The sequence below is a fragment of the Loxodonta africana genome, chromosome 18, assembly GCF_030014295.1.
Source record: "Loxodonta africana isolate mLoxAfr1 chromosome 18, mLoxAfr1.hap2, whole genome shotgun sequence".
Lineage (NCBI taxonomy): Eukaryota > Metazoa > Chordata > Mammalia > Proboscidea > Elephantidae > Loxodonta > Loxodonta africana.
The window spans coordinates 71983974-72001147 of NC_087359.1; the positions used below are offsets into that span (position 1 = coordinate 71983974).

Below are 17174 nucleotides of genomic sequence, written 5' to 3' on the forward strand. Positions count from 1 at the left end.
GGTGGCAGCCTACCGCCCCTCCCCACGCCTTCTCCCTGCTCCTCCCCTACCTGTACACCCATGACCCTGACTGTTCACTAGCTGCTGCATACATGGGCATGTGCTTCCCCAGGCCGACCAGATCCTGGGCATTACAAACCGCCTATTAATTCTGTACCCCAGGATGCCCAGCACAGGGCAGGTGGCCAGAGTCCACTGGTGGCCGTGGCCAGCTGCCCTGGTTACAGCGACCACTGAGGAGCCTCTGCACGGTTCCCCGAGGAGCTCGGCCACACGAGGCCTGCCCCTCCAGGCCCCCTTTCTGAAACAACGCACATGGAGAGTTCAGAGCACAGAGGGCGTTTATTGAAGGCAGGTTTTGTGTACCAGGAGGTGCCGGGCCTTGATCCGGTGTCAGCAGGTGGCAGCCCGTGCTGCATTAGTTGGTAGGCCAGACTGCCACGACGACAATAGCCACGAGCAGCAATAAAATCACCACTATCATCCCTGAAAGACAAGCGGAAAATCTCCTTAATGATTCCTACCTGAAATCTTCGCACGCCCTGTCAGCTGTGTGTGGAGAAGAGGGTGGCCCAGCTCTCCACATGTTCACTCCCTCTGAGGACAGTCTTCTGGTGGGTGGATGGGGGTCAGCAGCAGCCTCTCTAAGGACAGTCTTCTCGGGGGGGAGAGGACAGGGGTCAGCAGCGGCCTCTCTGAGGACAGTCTTCTGGGGGGGGAGGACAGGGGTCAGCAGTGGCTTCTCTGAGGACAGTCTTCTGGGGGGTGACAGGGGTCAGCAGTGGCCTCTCTGAGGACAGTCTTATGGGGGGGTGGGGGTCAGCAGAAGCCCGAAGACAGTCTTCTGCAGGGGAAGACAGGGGTCAGCAGCGGCCTCTCTGAGGACAGTCTTCTGTGGGGGGGATGGGGGTCAGCAGCCTCTCTGAGAACAGTCTTCTGGGGAGGGGATGGGGATCAGCAACAGCCTGAGGACAGTCTTCTTGGGGGGAGGAAAGGGGTCAGCAGCAGCCTCTCTGAGGACAGTCTTCTTGAAGGGGGACAGCGGTCAGCAGTGGCCTCTCTGAGGAAAGTGTTCTGGGGAGGGATGGGGTCAGCAGCGGGCTCTCAACCCTGGCTTTGCAGGCTGCTGGTAGTGGTGGGGAGGTGCTCCAGGGAAACCAGAAATAGCCCAGCCCCCTCAAGAGTAGTGCCAGCAAAGTGCCAGGACTGCTGACTGCAAGACTCGGGGGATCTGGGAGAGTGGAAGCTGCTGAAAATGCCCCCTCATGACCCAGTCAGCTTTTGCATTGATGAAGCATAGACACAGTAAAGGGCTTCAGTTACAAAACATTAATTCTAGGGTCCATTTTCTCCCCTAGCCACATGGCTTCACCTTTTCTTCTTGAGTCTAAGATATCACTATCTGTAAAAACAGTCCTCAATAGAGGGACTTTTTCTTACTATTTTTGGAATTGGTATTTTCTAGTTTTATTTCCTAAAATGTTTGGCTGGCAACACAACTTGACCAAGACAAAGTCATAGACGCTTCACAGACACATCCCAACTCCCTCAGGGATTGAGTTACTGGGCTGAGGGCTGGGGACCATGGTCTCGGGGGACATCTAGCTCAACTGGCGTGACATAGTTAATAAGGAAAATGTTCCACATCCTACTCTGGTGAGTAGCGTCTGGGTTCTTAAAATCTTGTAAGCAGCCATCTAATATATGTCTACTGGTCCCACCCCACGTGGAGCAAGGGAGAATGAAGACAACTGAGACACAGGGGAAAGATCAGTCCAGAGGACCAATGGACCACAACTACCGCAGCCTCCACAGACTGAGTCCAGCAAAACCAGATGGGGCCCAGCTACCATCACTGAATGCTCTGACAGGGATCACAATAAAGGGTCTCAGACAGAGGTGGAGAAAAACATAGAACAAAATTCAAACTTACAAAAAAAGACCAGACTTACTGGTCTGATGGAGACTGGAGAAACCCCAAGAGTATGGCCCTCAGATACCCTTCCAACTCAGTACCGAAGACACTCCTGAGGTTCATCCCTCAGCCAAAGATCAGACAGGCCCATAAAACTAACAATAGTACACACAGCTCAACCATGTATATGAGACTAGATGGGCACCCCAGCCCAGCGAGGGGACAGGATAGCTGGACAAATGGAAATGGGGAACTCCAGGTCAGGAAGGGGAGAGTGCTGACACGTTGCAGGGTTGGCAACCAATGTCACAAAACAATATGTGTATGAATTGTTTAATGAGAAACTAATCTGCTCTGTAAACCTTCACCTAAAGCACAATTACAAAAAAAAAGTTCACTCGCAGTCTCCAAATAAGATAAAACGTTTGGCTGGAAAACACCAAGGTGAGCATCAGCCCTTCCAACGAGTCTGCTCTGAACCCAACGCTGCCTCACCCCCCCAGGGTGACTTTGATGAATCAGGCCCCAGAGAACACAGCCCACACTCAGTTAGTGCCCCGTCTTCCACATTTACTCACCTGGTATTTAATGAGCGCGTCCCACGTGTCATGGGAAGCAGCGGTAGAAATGTCGCCTCACATGCGGGAGACTTGGGATAGATTCCTGGCCAATGCATCTCATGATAACCACCACCTGTCTGTCATCGGAGGTTTACGTGTGGCTATGATGCTGAATAGGTTTCTGCAGAGCTTCCACACTAAGATGGACTAGGAAGAAAGGCCTGGCAATAAAGTCCTATAGGTCACAATGGTCCAATCCCATTGTGTATGGGGTCACCACGAGCTGGGGCTGACTGGACTGCAGCTAACAACTACCAAGAGCCAGGCACCAGACGCAATGTAGTTACAGCCTAGGGGCTAGAGCTTATTGCTACAAGGTGAGCACTCACCCAAGTTGGTGGGCTGAAGAGCCCCTGGGCTACAGATGGCCCAAGATGGAAGTCAGGTACAGACGAGACAAGGATGTGAAAATGCCCTGGGGAGGCCCCTGTCAGAAGACCTTCCTCCCACAGTCCCTCAGGAGGCCCCTGTCAGAAGACCTTCCTCCCGCAATCCCTCAGGGGACAGCTGCAGAGCCCACCAAGGATGTTCCATGTAGGCACTGTGAGGGCTATAGGGAATCAGTTTCCTTACTTCCTGCTCAGACCACACAATCTTCTGACAAAGTGTCTTCCTTCTTGCAACACTGGGAGAGAAAGGAGAACAGGAGGCCCAGGGCGAGCGGCGGTGCCGTGGAGAGGCTGTGGGAATGTGCACAGGCCCTGCCCTCAGCATGGGCTTCTCTCCCCCGCTGTGGGCAGTGAGCTAGCACACTCCCCGGCACAGCACCTGACTTTATAACATGCACTTCGGGGATGCTGGCTTTTGTTGTGACTACTCTGCTCCAGGACAGTCTTCCCTGGCCAGAACCTACATCCTTTCCCCACTCCCAGCCTTGTTCCCAAAGGCCCTCACTTCCTTCTGCCCAGTCAAGTCCCACCTACTTCTCAGGCCCAGTGGAAGATGTATTCCTTTCTCTCCAGGAATCCTGGCATCGTCCCTGAGCTCTGGGCATACGCCCGGTTGTCCTGTTCACTTGGCCATTGTCATTGACCATCTTGGACTGAGAGGTCTTGTATGTATTTAAAAGTTTAATCAGAGAACAGAAAATAAAACACCCGCGACCCACTTAGCCCCACTGGACACCTGACTGGCATGCCAATCTCCCTCTCAGCAAACGGCAGCCTCGCCCGGTCAGCTGCTTCAATTAAGACCCTTACCATCCTTGGTTTCTCCCTTCTCTTGGGCCCACATCCAATCTGTCAGACTGTGTCATAGGCCTGGAGAGGCCAATTCTGGTACCAGATCTAAAAACACATTCTATACCTCTCTCTGCTTAGTATTTTCTACTTGGGGCATATCACTAACATACTAAATAATTTTATTTATTTATCTTATTAGCTAGAGCTGGACTCTAGAGAGACAGTGTCCACATGTGGCTATTTAAATTAATTCAAATTAAATTACATTAAAAACTCCGTTTCTCAGTTGCAGTAACCATATTCAGGTGCTCACTAGCCACATGTGGCTAAAGGCTACCATATGGGACGACAGAAAACAGTCCTATCATTGCAGAGGGTTCTGTTGGACAGCACTGGTGTTGCTGTGGGGTTTTGATTATTTTATTTACCCCTGTATCCTCGGCATCTACAACAGTGCCCTGGCGCACAGTGGAGACGCCACACAGATGTGCTGAAGAATACATGAATGAATGGCTGCCCCATGTCTTTTAAACCCTCACTCTATACTTGGGTAGTTTTTACGAGTTCTGCGTTCTCTTCTTCCTGAGTTGGTTTTGTTAAATTATAATTTTTCTAGGAAGCTGCCCATTTTTTTTCTGAATATTCAAAATTATTGGCATAAAGCTGTTCATTATATATTCTCTTATAATTTAAAACGGACGCTGCACCTACGCCCTTTTCATTCCTAACATCCGTTAGCTGTGCCTTCTTTTTCCTGGCCTCCCTTGCTTGCCATTTTTAGTAACTTTTTCCAAGAACAAATTTTGACTTTGTTGATCACCTCGTTTCTTTGTTTTCTGTTTTATTAATTTCTGCTTTTATTTTTATTAACTGTACTCATAGATTTTCTTTGGAATTACTTTATTGCTCTTTCGCTAACTTTTGAATTGGAACTTAACTCGTTTTCCATCTTCCTCCTAAATATTACCTTCTAAGCCTGTAAGTTTTGATATGGCATAACGTCATTTGTTGTTGATTTCTAAATTCTAAATATTTAAAAAATTTCAATGATGATTTCTTCTTTGGCCCAATAATTATTTAGAGGTGTGGTTTTGAATTTGCAAGTATATTAAAGCATGCTTATCAAAATACCTTCCTGTTTTTAATTCTGAGATAATACATGTGCTAGACTTTGATGTGAAAACACCTGTGACTTCCATTAATGATAAAGTCACAAGTACTACTAATACTGCTATGGTTTGTTGCCTACATTTGTAATTTAAGAAAATACTAACCCTCAATTAGAGGTTAAAACCAAACCAAAACCAAAATGAAAAAACAAAACCCATTGCTGTTGAGTTGCTCCCAACTCCGAGTGACCCTGTAGGACAGAATGGAACTGCCCCGGAGGGTTTTCAAGGCTGTGTTTTTTATGGAAGCAGACCGCTACATCTTTCTCCTGGGGAGCAGCTGGTGGGTTCAAACTGCTTGCCTTTCAGTTAGCAGCTGAGCGCTTTAACCGCTGCATCATCGTGCTCCTTAATTAGAGGCTAGTGAAAACAAAAATGCAATTTCTTTCCCATCCAAGTTCATGGACTCCCTGAATTCTATCCACTGATCCCTGGAGTTCACGGAGGTCTGGTAGTGTGAATTTTAGCCTGTGGTTTTAAATATTGAGAAACAACTTAAAAATACATGCCATGCTTCCCTGTCATCTCCCTGTGATGGCAGATAAATGTTTCCTAATACGCCTTCTTTCTCTGAGGATACAGCCTTGGAGGGTCCTCTCCCTCAGGGCCCTAAGGGTTTTTCTCCTGGCTTCCTGAGGACGGACACTCAAGCCTCTATATCAGGGGTCAGCAAACTATGGCCCATGGGCCGTATATGGCTTGTGGTCTGGTTTTGTACAGCTTGTCAGCTAAGGATGGTTTCTGCATTTGTATAGGTTTTAAAAAAAGAAAAAAAACTGAAGAGGAGGAAGAACATGTAACAGACACCATAGGCGGCCTACGAGTCTAAACCACTACTGCCCAGCCCTTTACAGAACACGTGTGCCGACCCCTCCACTCCACCATCATGGCTGCACCCCTTCACTCGGGCACTGCTGGCTTCCTGTTCTCTCTCCATTCTCTCAGTGGGGGGTTTCTCTTTCTTCCTCGCAAATTCAGCTATGCATTAACAATTTGGAGGAAGGGGTGAAATGTTTTATCCAGCATTTCAAGATGTTTGTAGCTAGGTTTCTGTTTGCGTGGTGTGTGTGTTAATATTATCTTAGTCCACTTTGTTGCCAAAACCAGGAGAACAAATGTCCTTTTCATTTACTTCAGCCTCACATCTTCAGGGTGACCAAAGGCTTCACCTGGGCAGGAGTCACACTAATTCTTGGTCATTCTGCCACGTACATGATGTTTGGTGGAAAACTTGTTCCAGGCTGGAATGGAAGGCTTACGTGGTACAGTATCAGGAGAAAATAATGGAGACAGAGGGGTGGATGGGCTGGGATGGAGCCATACTGGGAGCATTAATGGCACCCCGGAGCCTAGGCTTACCCTACAGGCAACAGGGAGGAGCTGAGTTCTGAAAACCAGGGAGGTGATGAGTGATGTTTTAGGAAGAAGCATTGTTACTGCTGCTCACGGATCACAGTGGGGAGAGTACTTGAGCAGAGAAGCTCTTTCTACAGCAAGGGCTCTGGACTGAGGTCACGATGGCCTGATGAGACAGCTGAGGCCAGGAGAGTGAGATAAGGAAGGGATGGCTATGAATAAATCATTTTTAAAACGTGACCTTGGGTGATTATGTGAACAGAAGAACAAGTGATGAAAACAAAGAAACCAAGAACAGCTGGGTGGGAGAGAAAAACCATACAACCAGTCTTAGTTTATACACGTGAAGCTTGAGATCCAAGGGAAGAGGCCTCACAGTATCAGTTGTGACCACCATCTCCTGTGTGGACCACCACCATGATCTGCTAACCTGCGCTTGCTTTCCTCAATTTATTCTCCACAGGTTAGCTGGAGGAAATCCCTTTAGGTGGGGCAGTGGTGGTTCCGTGGTAGAATTCTCACCTTCCAGCTGGAGATCGGGTTCAATGGCTGGCCAACGCACCTCATGGACGGCCACTACCCATCTGTCAGTGGAAGCCTGCACGTTGCTCTGACGCTGAACAGGTTCCAGCAGAGCTTCCAGACTAAGGTGGACTAGAAAGAAACGTCCGGCGATCTACTTCTGAAAAGCAACCAGTGAAAACCCTGTTTATCACAACGGTCAGATCTGCAAACGATCACAGGGGTGGCACACGAGCTGGCGGCGGTTCCTTCCATTGTGCATGGGGTCTCCATGAGTTGGGGCAGGACTGGTGGTGACTCAATGGCAGGTAACAACAGGACCGATCTTTTTAGGCCGTACGTAACATGATGCTACTTCCTGCTGAAAACCCTCCAACAGCTTCCACTGAAATGCAAACTCTTGGTTGTGGTCTAGAAGGCACTGACGGTCTGGCCCCTGCAGCCGCATTCCGTGCCCTGTGACCGGGCACCCTGCTCCTGTCCCTTCCGCACGCTGTGCTCCTCCCCGCCTCCTGGCTCTCCCGTGTGTCCTCTGCGCCCCAAGCGCACTCTTCTCTCTGGCTTAGTTAATCCCCACGTGTCCTTCAAAACTTGGTAGCAGTGTCACCTCCTCAAGGAACTCCTTCCTGACCTCCATACAGTGGCTCTTACCATCCCCTGGTTCTGCCGCAGCTGCCCTTATTCCATCACCACACGTGTGCTGAGCTGTCTCTCATCTGTCTCCTTCATCAGCACGTGAGCTTCTACAGAGGGACTGTGCCCGTCCTGTCCCCACCATATCCCCAGGACCTAGAACACAGCCTGGCACACAAAAGAGCTCCAACATTTTTCTGAATAAATGAGTATATGTATTGAATACCTGGAAGGAACGAGAGGAGCCAATAAGAAAAACACAGAAGTAGTAGTCAGCAGGGGGGAAGAGACTGAGAAAATATGTTAAGGAGGCTGAGAGAAGAGAAAATTCAAGAAGTGGTCAATACCACCAACGAACACTACAAAATGCCCAAGGGGATGAGGACAGAGGACAGTTTTAGCAAATGGCGGCTGGGTTTATACGAACCATTATTAATGTAGTGATTCTTTCACAGCTGCTAATTTTTCCATCACAGAAACTAAATTATTCTAATTCTGCCATAAAAAACAAAGCAAAACAAAAAAACAGTTGCCATGTAGTTGACCTCAACTCATGGAGACCCCATGTGTGTCACTGTAATACTGTGCTCCATGGAGTTTTCAATGCCTGATTTTTCAGTAGATTGCCAGGTCTTTCTTCCAAGGCACCCCTGGGTGAAGTCACACCTCCAACCGTTCAGTTAGCAGCCAAGAACGTTAATTAAGCATTTGCTCTGCCCAGGGACTCCCTCCCATTGCCATAGTGAAAGTAAAGGTATGACTTGTGGAAAATGAACCTGCACTTCAGTTGTGACATCTGAGATAGGAACCTGATGATATGGGATAAACCAGGCTCTTGTTCAAAGACGAAAAGTGGGACTTTAAGAGCAGTGACAAATATGACTTTTACATTCTAAACCCTTTCAGAGCAAACAGGGGTCCTCCAGGTAGGAGAAGTTCAACAGGTTTAAGTAAACTGGTATGCACTCAGGGTCAAGTGACAAAGTCATTTTACGATGGCAAGTGACGGTGATAAGCAAAAATCAATTGTAGCCCTTTAGATTCTTTTGGTCAAAGAGAAGGTGTTTGCACACCTTATCAGTGCAATCCTTTCTTTTGGAGAAATTTGGCTTTCTTGGAATACGATCACAGCCCTGGCACCTCGCCTGAGTAGAGTTTCTCTCCTCTGAAGGGTGGTGTTTCAGAGTGAGTAACCGAGGGTCTTTTTAAAACCAGGGACAGCTATGCCACACCGTACATTAATACTCACACCTGTAGGCTTTGTACAAGCGCTACAGGTATATCACCTTGCTTGATTCTCCCCAACAAAGAGCTCCTCGCTCCAGTTTGTACACGAGGAAGCTGAGGTTCTAGAAGGCTAACCTACCTAAACTCCTATGGCTGGTAAGAGGAAGAGCTGGAACTGGAACCCAGGTGGGTCTGGTCCCTCAGTCCATGCTTTAACCCTTTCTTGCACACAAGGGAGCCTGCCGGGGGATCCCAACTTATAACAGAGTGGGCTTTATCAGGGAGAGAGGCTTTCATCCTTCAGGATGAAAGACTGAGATGAAGATTTTCTTCTCTTTTTCCTACTTTCTTTTCTCTCTCTCTCTCTCTCTCCCTCTTCTTTCTTTCCTTCCCCCCCCCCTCAATTTTTAATTATGGAAAAATTTAAACATTATACAAAAGTAGACAGACTAGTGTAATGAACGGCACCTAATCACTTAGCTTTAACAATTATCGGTTCATGGCCTATCTTGCTTTACCTATACCTTCACCTGCACCCCGCCCCCAGTGTATTATTTTAAAGCAAATCCCAGACATATTTCTTCTATAAATACTCCAGCAAGTATCACTAAAAGGTAACAACAACAAAAAGTGTCAGACCAGTTCCTGTCACATCAATCCCAAACCCTGGTGACCCCACATGCGTCACAGTAGACCTGCGCCTGAAGGGTTTTCAATGGCTGTGATCTTTCAGAAGTAGATCGCCAGGCCTTTCTTCTGAGGCGCCTCTGGGTGAACTCGAACTGCCAAGCTTTTGATTAATAGCCCACGCTACACCATCTGTGCCACCAAGGGACTGCCACTAAAAGGTCAGGCATCATTAAGACACACACAGGCAGAGCCAAGATGGCGGAACAGACACTTCCAGCGAGTCCTCTTTACGACAAAGACCCGAAAAAACAAGTGAAATGAGTATATTTGTGACAAGCTGGGAGCCCTGAGCATCAAAGGCAAGCTTAGAAAATGAACTGAGCGGCAGGGGGAGGAAGAGACGGTTCAGAAGCGGAGAGGAGTTACTGGACCTGAATCACGTGGAGCCCTCAGGCACCATTCCCGGAGCGGCGGCAGCGGCAGGCTGGTCCTAGCATTTGGCCGCAGTTTCCTCGGGGAGAAGCAGCCAGCCACACAGCCTGCTCACACCTCTAGAACCTGAGGAGAACGGTGCTCTGGGCAAAAGCTAAGCACTTGAGTATACTTTACTGCGCCCCACCCCACCCCCAAGCCGGCTTCAGCGGCTGAATCCCTAGGCCTCAGATAGACTCTGGTGAGCACTTAGAGCCATCCTCCAGGCTTTGGGGAAGGAAAAAATTTGCATTTGGGGGAAAAGATAATTTGCTAGCTCCACTAACCGGGGGAGCTCAGGACAAAAGCAGCTCCTGTCCAGGCATAAACTGTCTGTGGACTTTGAGCACCTTTCCCTTCTGCGTGGACCTGTGTGGACCTATCTCGGGAGAACAGCCCCTTGTTGGCAGGCTCCAACCATTTCAGCTGTGTGGTGGAAAGGTGGGTGTTTGACATTTGACATTGCTTTGCCTATTAAACAAGGTCCTCACCTACCCACATCAGGGACCTAAGGACTGGCAGCTCCACTCAGGTCACCAAGCCACCTGCAACACACGTCCAAGGATAACTGGTACCTCCCTGTCCTTACAACCAAAACCTTTGGGTGCCCATGGTCTGTCTGCAGAACACACCCACTTGCACACTCTAGGGAACAGGGACATGCTTTCCTCAGAGACACTTGGGGGTTGGTTCTCAGGCCCCTGCCTTGTTCAGAGCATGACCCCCTGCAGCAATCAGATACTGGTATATACGTCAATCACCCCTGCCCCTGTAAGATTGTAGGATAGAGCCTGTACCACACACTTGATGATCAGCTACCTGGACACCTGAGCTGAATTCATATAAGAAAACTGAATAGACTCCTAGACTGATATACCTGATAACAGCTCTAGTCATCTGGGGACAGGACATCAGAGCTCTGAAGGTGAAAATAATCAAGCTAGCTCACTCAAGCAACCCATAGGGGTACACCAAAACAAAACAAAGCAAGAACCTACAACACAGTAAGCAAGCATAAACTAATACAATAACTTATTGATAGCTTGGAGACAACACTGAATATCAAGTCACATAAAGAAACAGGCCATGATCACCTCAACAGGCTCTCAAAACAAAGAATCCAGGGATCTTCTAGATGAAAGTGCATTCCTGCAATTACCAGATGCAGAATACAAAAGTTTAATATACAGAACCCTTCAAGACATCAGGAAGGAAATGAGGAAATACGCAAAACAAGCCAAGGAACACACAGATAAAGCAACTGAAGAAATTAGAAAGTTTATTCAGGAACATAATGAAAAGTTTAATAAGCTGGAAAAATCCATAGACAGGCAGCAATCAGAAATTCAGAAGATTAACAATAAAATTACAGAAGTAGACAACTCGATGGAAAGTCAGAAGAGCAGAATTGAGCAAGTGGAGGGCAGAATTTCTGAACCTGAAGATAAATCACTTGGCACTAATACATCTGAAGAAAAATCAGATGAAAGAATTTTTAAAAAATGAAGAAAACTTAAGAATCATGTGGGACTCCATTGAGAGAAATAACCTACCACTGACTGGAGTACAGAATAGGGAGGGATGACAGAAAATACAGAGAGAACTGTTGAAGATTTGTTGGCAGAAAACTTCCCTGATTTCGTGAAAGATGAGAAGATATCTATCCAAGATGCTCATCAAACTCCACATAAGGTAGATGTTAAAAGAAAGTCACCAAGGCATATTATAATCAAACTTGCCAAAACCAAAGATACAGAGAGAATTATAAGAGCAGTGAGGGATAAATGAAAAGTCACCTACAAAGGAGATCCAATAAGAACAAGCTCAGACTATTTGGCAGAAACCATCCAGGCAAGAAGGCAATGGGATGACATATTTTAAAAATTGAAGGAAAAAAACTGCCTGCCAAGAATCATATATCCAGCAAAACTGTCTCTTAAAATATGAAGGTGAAATTAAGACATTTCCAGATAAACACAAGTTGAGGGAATTCGTAAAAGCCAAACCAAAACTACAAGAAATACTAAAGGGAGTTCTTTGGTTACAAAATCAATAATATCAGGTATCGACCCAAGACGAGAACACTGGGCAGAGCAACCAGAAGTCAACCCAGACAGGGAAATCGAAAAAAACAAAGAAAGACTATAACAAAAAAATGCTCGAAACAGGGTAACAGCCGTTATTCTATAAAAGAAGACAACATTAAAACAATAAAGAGGGACTAAGAAATGTAAATATAGATCTTTCATATGGAGAGGAAGTTACCGTGATACAAAGAAATAAAATTAGGTTTAAATTTAGAAAAATAGGGGTAAGTACTAAGGTAACCACAAAGGAGACAAACTATCCTACTCATAAAAATAAAATAACAAGAAAAAAATACTCACCAGAAACAAAATCAACAATAACAAATATGAGGAAAGGACAATATATAAAGATAATCTACTCAGTGCATAAAATTAACTGGTAAAAAGAAACTGTCAACAACACACAAAAAAAGACATCAAAATGACAGCACTAAATTCATACCTATCCGTAATTACCCTGAATGTAAATGGACTAAATGTACCAATAAAGAGACAGACAGTGGCAGAATGGATTAAAAAACAAGATCCATCTCTATGCTGCCTACAAAAGACACACCTTAGACTTAGAGACACAAACAAACTAAAACTCAAAGGATGGAAAGAAATATATGAAGCAAACAACAGTCAAAAAAGAGCAGGAGTGGCAATATTAATTTCTGACAAAATACTTTAAAATTAAATCCATCAGAAAGGATAAGGAAGGACACTATATAATGATTAAAGGGACAATATACCAAGAAGATATAACCATATTAAATATTTATGCACCCAACGACAGAGCTGCAAGATAAATAAAACAAACTCTATCAGCATTGAAAAGTGAGATAGACAGCTCCACAATAATAGTAGGAGACTTCAACACACCACTTTCGGTGAAGGACAGGACATCCAGAAAGAAGCTCAATAAAGACACGGAAGATCTAAATGCCACAATCAACCAACTTGACCTTGTAGACATATACAGAACACTCCACTCAACAGCAACCAAATATACTTTCTTTTCCAGTGCACATGGAACATTCTCTAGCATAGACCACATATTAGGTCATAAAGCAAGCCTTAGCAAAATCCAAAACATTGAAATCTTACAAAGCATCTTCTCTGACCATAAGGCCATAAAAGTAGAAATCAATAACGGGAAAAAAAAATCAAACACTTGGAAACTGAACAATACCCTGCTCAAAAAACACTGGATTATAGAAGACATTAAGGATGGAATAAAGAAATTCAGAGAATCCAATGAGAATGAAAACACTTCCTATCAGAACCTTTGGGACAGAGCAAAAGCAGTGCTCAGAGTCCAATTTATATCAATAAATGCACACACCCAAAAAGAAGAAAGGGCCAAAATCAAAGAATTATCCCTACAACTTGAACAAATAGAAAGAGAGCAACAAAAGACACCCACAGGCACCAGAAGAAAACAGATAATAAAAGTTAGAGCAGAACTAAATGAAATAGAAAACAGAAAAACCTTTGAAAGAATTAAGAAGACCAAAAGCTGCTTTTTTGAAAAAAATCAACAAAATTAATAAACCACTGGCCAAACTGACAAAAGAAAAACAGGAGAGGAAGCAAGTAACCCGGACAAGAAATGAGAGGGGCGGTATTACAACAGACCCAACTGAAATTAAAAGAATCCTATCAGATTACTATGAAAAATTGTACTCCAATAAATTTGAAAACCTAGAAGAAATGGATAAATTCCTAGAAACATACCACCTACCTAAACTAACACAAACAGAGGTAGGACAACAAAATAGACACATAACAAAAGAAGAGATTGAAAAGGTAATAAAACTCCCAACAAAAAAAAGCCCTGGCTCAGACAGCTTCACTGCAGAGTTCTAGCAAACTTTCAGAGAAGAGTTAACACCACTACTACTAAAGGTTCTTCAGAGTATAGAAAAGGACGGAATACTACTAAACTCATTCAGTGAAGCCACCATATCCCTGATACCAAAACCAGGTAAAGATAACACAAGAAAAGAAAATTATAGACCTATATTCCTCATGAACGTAGATGCAAAAATCCTCAACAAAATTCTAGCCAATAGACTTCAACATATCAAAAAAATAATTCACCATGACCAAGTGGGATTCACATCAGGTATGCAGGGATGGTTCAACATTACAAAAACAATTAATGTAATTCACCACATAAATAAAACAAAAGACAAGAATCACATGATTTTATCAATTGATGCAGAAAAGGCATTTGACAAAGTTCAACACCCATTCATGACAAAAACTCTCAGCAAAACAGGAATAGAAGGAAAATTCCTCAACATAATAAAGGGCATTTATACAAAGCCAACAGCCAACATCACCCTAAATGGAGAGAGCCTGAAAACACTCCCATTGAGATCGGGAACCAGAGAAGGATGCCCTTTATCACCACTCTTATTCAACATTGTGCTGGAGGTCCTAGCCAGAGCAATTAGGCTAGATAAAGAAATAAAGGCATCCAGATTGGCAAGGAAGAAGTCAAAGTATCTCTATTTGCAGATGACATGATCTTATATACAGAAAACCCTAAGGAATCCTCCAGAAAACTACTGAAACTAATAGAAGAGTTCAGCAGAGTATCAGGTTACAAGATAAACATACAAAAATCAGTTGGATTCCTCTACACCAACAAAAAGAACACCGAAGAGGAAATCACCAAATCAAGGCCATTTACAGTAGCCCCCAAGAAGATAAAATACTTAGGAATAAATCTTACCAGAGATGTAAAAGACTTATACAAAGAAAACTACAGTACACTTCCGCAAGAAACCAAAAGAGACTTAAGTGGAAAAACGTACCTTCCTCGTGGATAGGAAGACTTAACATTATAAAAAAGTCTACTCTACCAAAAGCGATCTATACATTTAATGCAATTCTGATCCAAATCCCAACGACATTCTTTAATGAGATGGAGAAACAAATCACCAACTTCATATGCAAGAGAAAGAGGCCCCAGATAAATAAGGCATTACTGAAAAAGAAGAATAAAGTGGGAGGCCTTACTTTACCTGATTTTAGAACCTATCATACCGCCACAGTAGTCAAAACAGCCTGGTACTAGTACAACAACAGATACATAGACCAATGGAACAGAATTGAGAACCCAGACATAAATCCATCCACATATGAGCAGCTGATCATTTGACAAAGGCCCCAAAACAGTTAAATGAGGAAAAGACAGTCTTTTTAACAAATGGTGCTGGCATAACTGGATATCCATCTGCAAAAAAATGAAACAAGACACATACCTCACTCCATGCACAAAAACGAGCTCAAAATGGATCAAAGACCTAAATATAAAATCTAAAACGATAAAGATCATGGAAGAAAAAATAGGGACAATGTTAGGAGCCCTAATACACGGCAGAAACAGTATACAAAACCTTATAAAGAATGTAGAAGAAAAACTAGATAACTGAGAGCTCCTAAAAATCAAACACCTATGCTCATCCAAAGACTTCATCAAAAGAATACAAAGACTACCTACAGACTGGGAAAAAGTTTTTAGCTATGACATTTCCGATCAGCGTCTGGTTAAAATCTACATGATACTGAAAAAACTCAACTGCAAAAAGACAAGTAACCCAATCAAAAAATGGGCAAAAGATATGAATAGGCACTTCACTAAAGAACACATTCAGGTAGCTAACAGATACATGAGGAAATGTTCATGATCATTAGCCATTGGAGAAATGCAGATCAAAACAATGAGATTTCATCTCACTCCAACAAGGCTGGCATTAATCCAAAAAACACAAAATAACAAATGTTGGAGAGGCTGTGGAGTGATTGGAACACTTACACACTGCTGTTGGGAAATAAAATGGTACAACCACTTTGGAAATCGATTAAAAAAAAATTTTTTTTTTTATTTTAAAAAGCTAGAAATAGACTTGCCATACGATCCAGCAATCCCACTTCTCGGAATACATCCTAGAGAAATAAGGACCTTTACACGAACAGATATATGCACACCCATGTTTACTGCAGCTCTGTTTACAACAGCAAAAACATGGAAGCAACCAAGGTGCCCATCAACGGATGAGTGGATAAATAAATTACGGTATATTCACACAATGGAATACTACGCATCGATAAAGAACAGTGAGGAATCTGTGAAACATTTCATAACATGGAGGAACCTGGAAGGCATTATGCTGAGTGAAATTAGTCAGTTGCAAAAGGACAAATATTGTATAAGACCACTATTATAAGAACTTGAGAAATACTTTAAATTGAGAAGAAAACATTCTTTTGTGGTTATGAGAGGGGGGAGGAAGGGAGTGTGGGAGAGGGGTATTCACTAGTTAGAAAGTAGATAAGAACTACTTTAAGTGAAGGGAAAGACAGCACACAATACAGGGAAGGTCAGCACAATTGGACTAAACCAAACGCAAAGAAGTTTCCTGAATGAACTGAATGCTTCAAAGGTCAGGGTAGCAGGGACAGGGGTTTGGGGGCCATGATTTCAGGGGACATCTAAGTCAATTGGCATAATAAAATCTATTAAGAAAACATTCTGCATCCCACTTTGAAGAGTGGCGTCTGGGGTCTTAAACACTAGCAAGCAGCCATCTAAGATGCATCAATGGGTCTCAAGCCACCTGGATCAAAGGAGAATGAAGAACACCAAGGACACAAGGTAATTACAAGCCCAAGAGACAGAAAGGGCCACATGAACCAGAGACTACATCATCCTGAGACCAGAAGAACTAGACGGTGCCCGGCTACAATCAATGACTGCCCTGACAGGGAACACAACAGAGAACCCCTGAGGGAGCAGTAGAGCAGTAGGATGCAGACCCCAAATTCTCATAAAAGACCAGACTTAATGATCTGACTGAGACTAGAAGGACCCCGGTGGTCATGGCCCCCAGACCTTCTGTTGGCCCAGGACAGGAACCATTCCTGAAGCCAACTCTTCAAACATGGATTGGACTGAACAATGGGTTGGACAGGGATGCTGGTGAGGAGTGAGCTTCTTGGATCAGGTGGACACTTGGGACTATGTTGGCATCTCCTACCTGGAGGGGAGATGAGAGGGTGGAGGGGGTTAGAAGTTGGTGAAATGGACACAAAAAGAGAGCGTGGAGGGAGAGAGCGGGCTGTCTAATTAGGGGGAAAGTAACTGGGAGTATGCAGCAAGGTGTATAGAAGTTTTTATGTGAGGGACTGGACTTAATTTGTAAACTTTCACTTAAAGCACAATAAAAATTATAAAAAACAAAACACACACACACACACCCCACACATCCACAAACAGTTTGCTATTTCTTGAAGACAGAGCCAGAGAAGAGCCTCTGGCTGGGATGCAGGCAAGTGGTTCATCCTAGTGGATAGGGAGACCCTCCTGC

At 44.4% G+C, this 17174-nt stretch overlaps 1 protein-coding gene across 1 annotated transcript in view; it reads right to left on the reverse strand.

The window, feature by feature from the left end:
- Nucleotides 1-323: 323 nt before the first annotated feature.
- STX8 (syntaxin 8) overlaps nucleotides 324-17174 on the reverse strand; it is a 344866-nt gene continuing 328015 nt past the window's right edge. The window contains exon 8 of the mRNA XM_010596609.2: nucleotides 324-486. Within this exon, the coding sequence (XP_010594911.1) occupies nucleotides 419-486 (68 nt within the window). The 3' untranslated portion in view covers nucleotides 324-418. The remainder of the gene's footprint in view (nucleotides 487-17174) is intronic.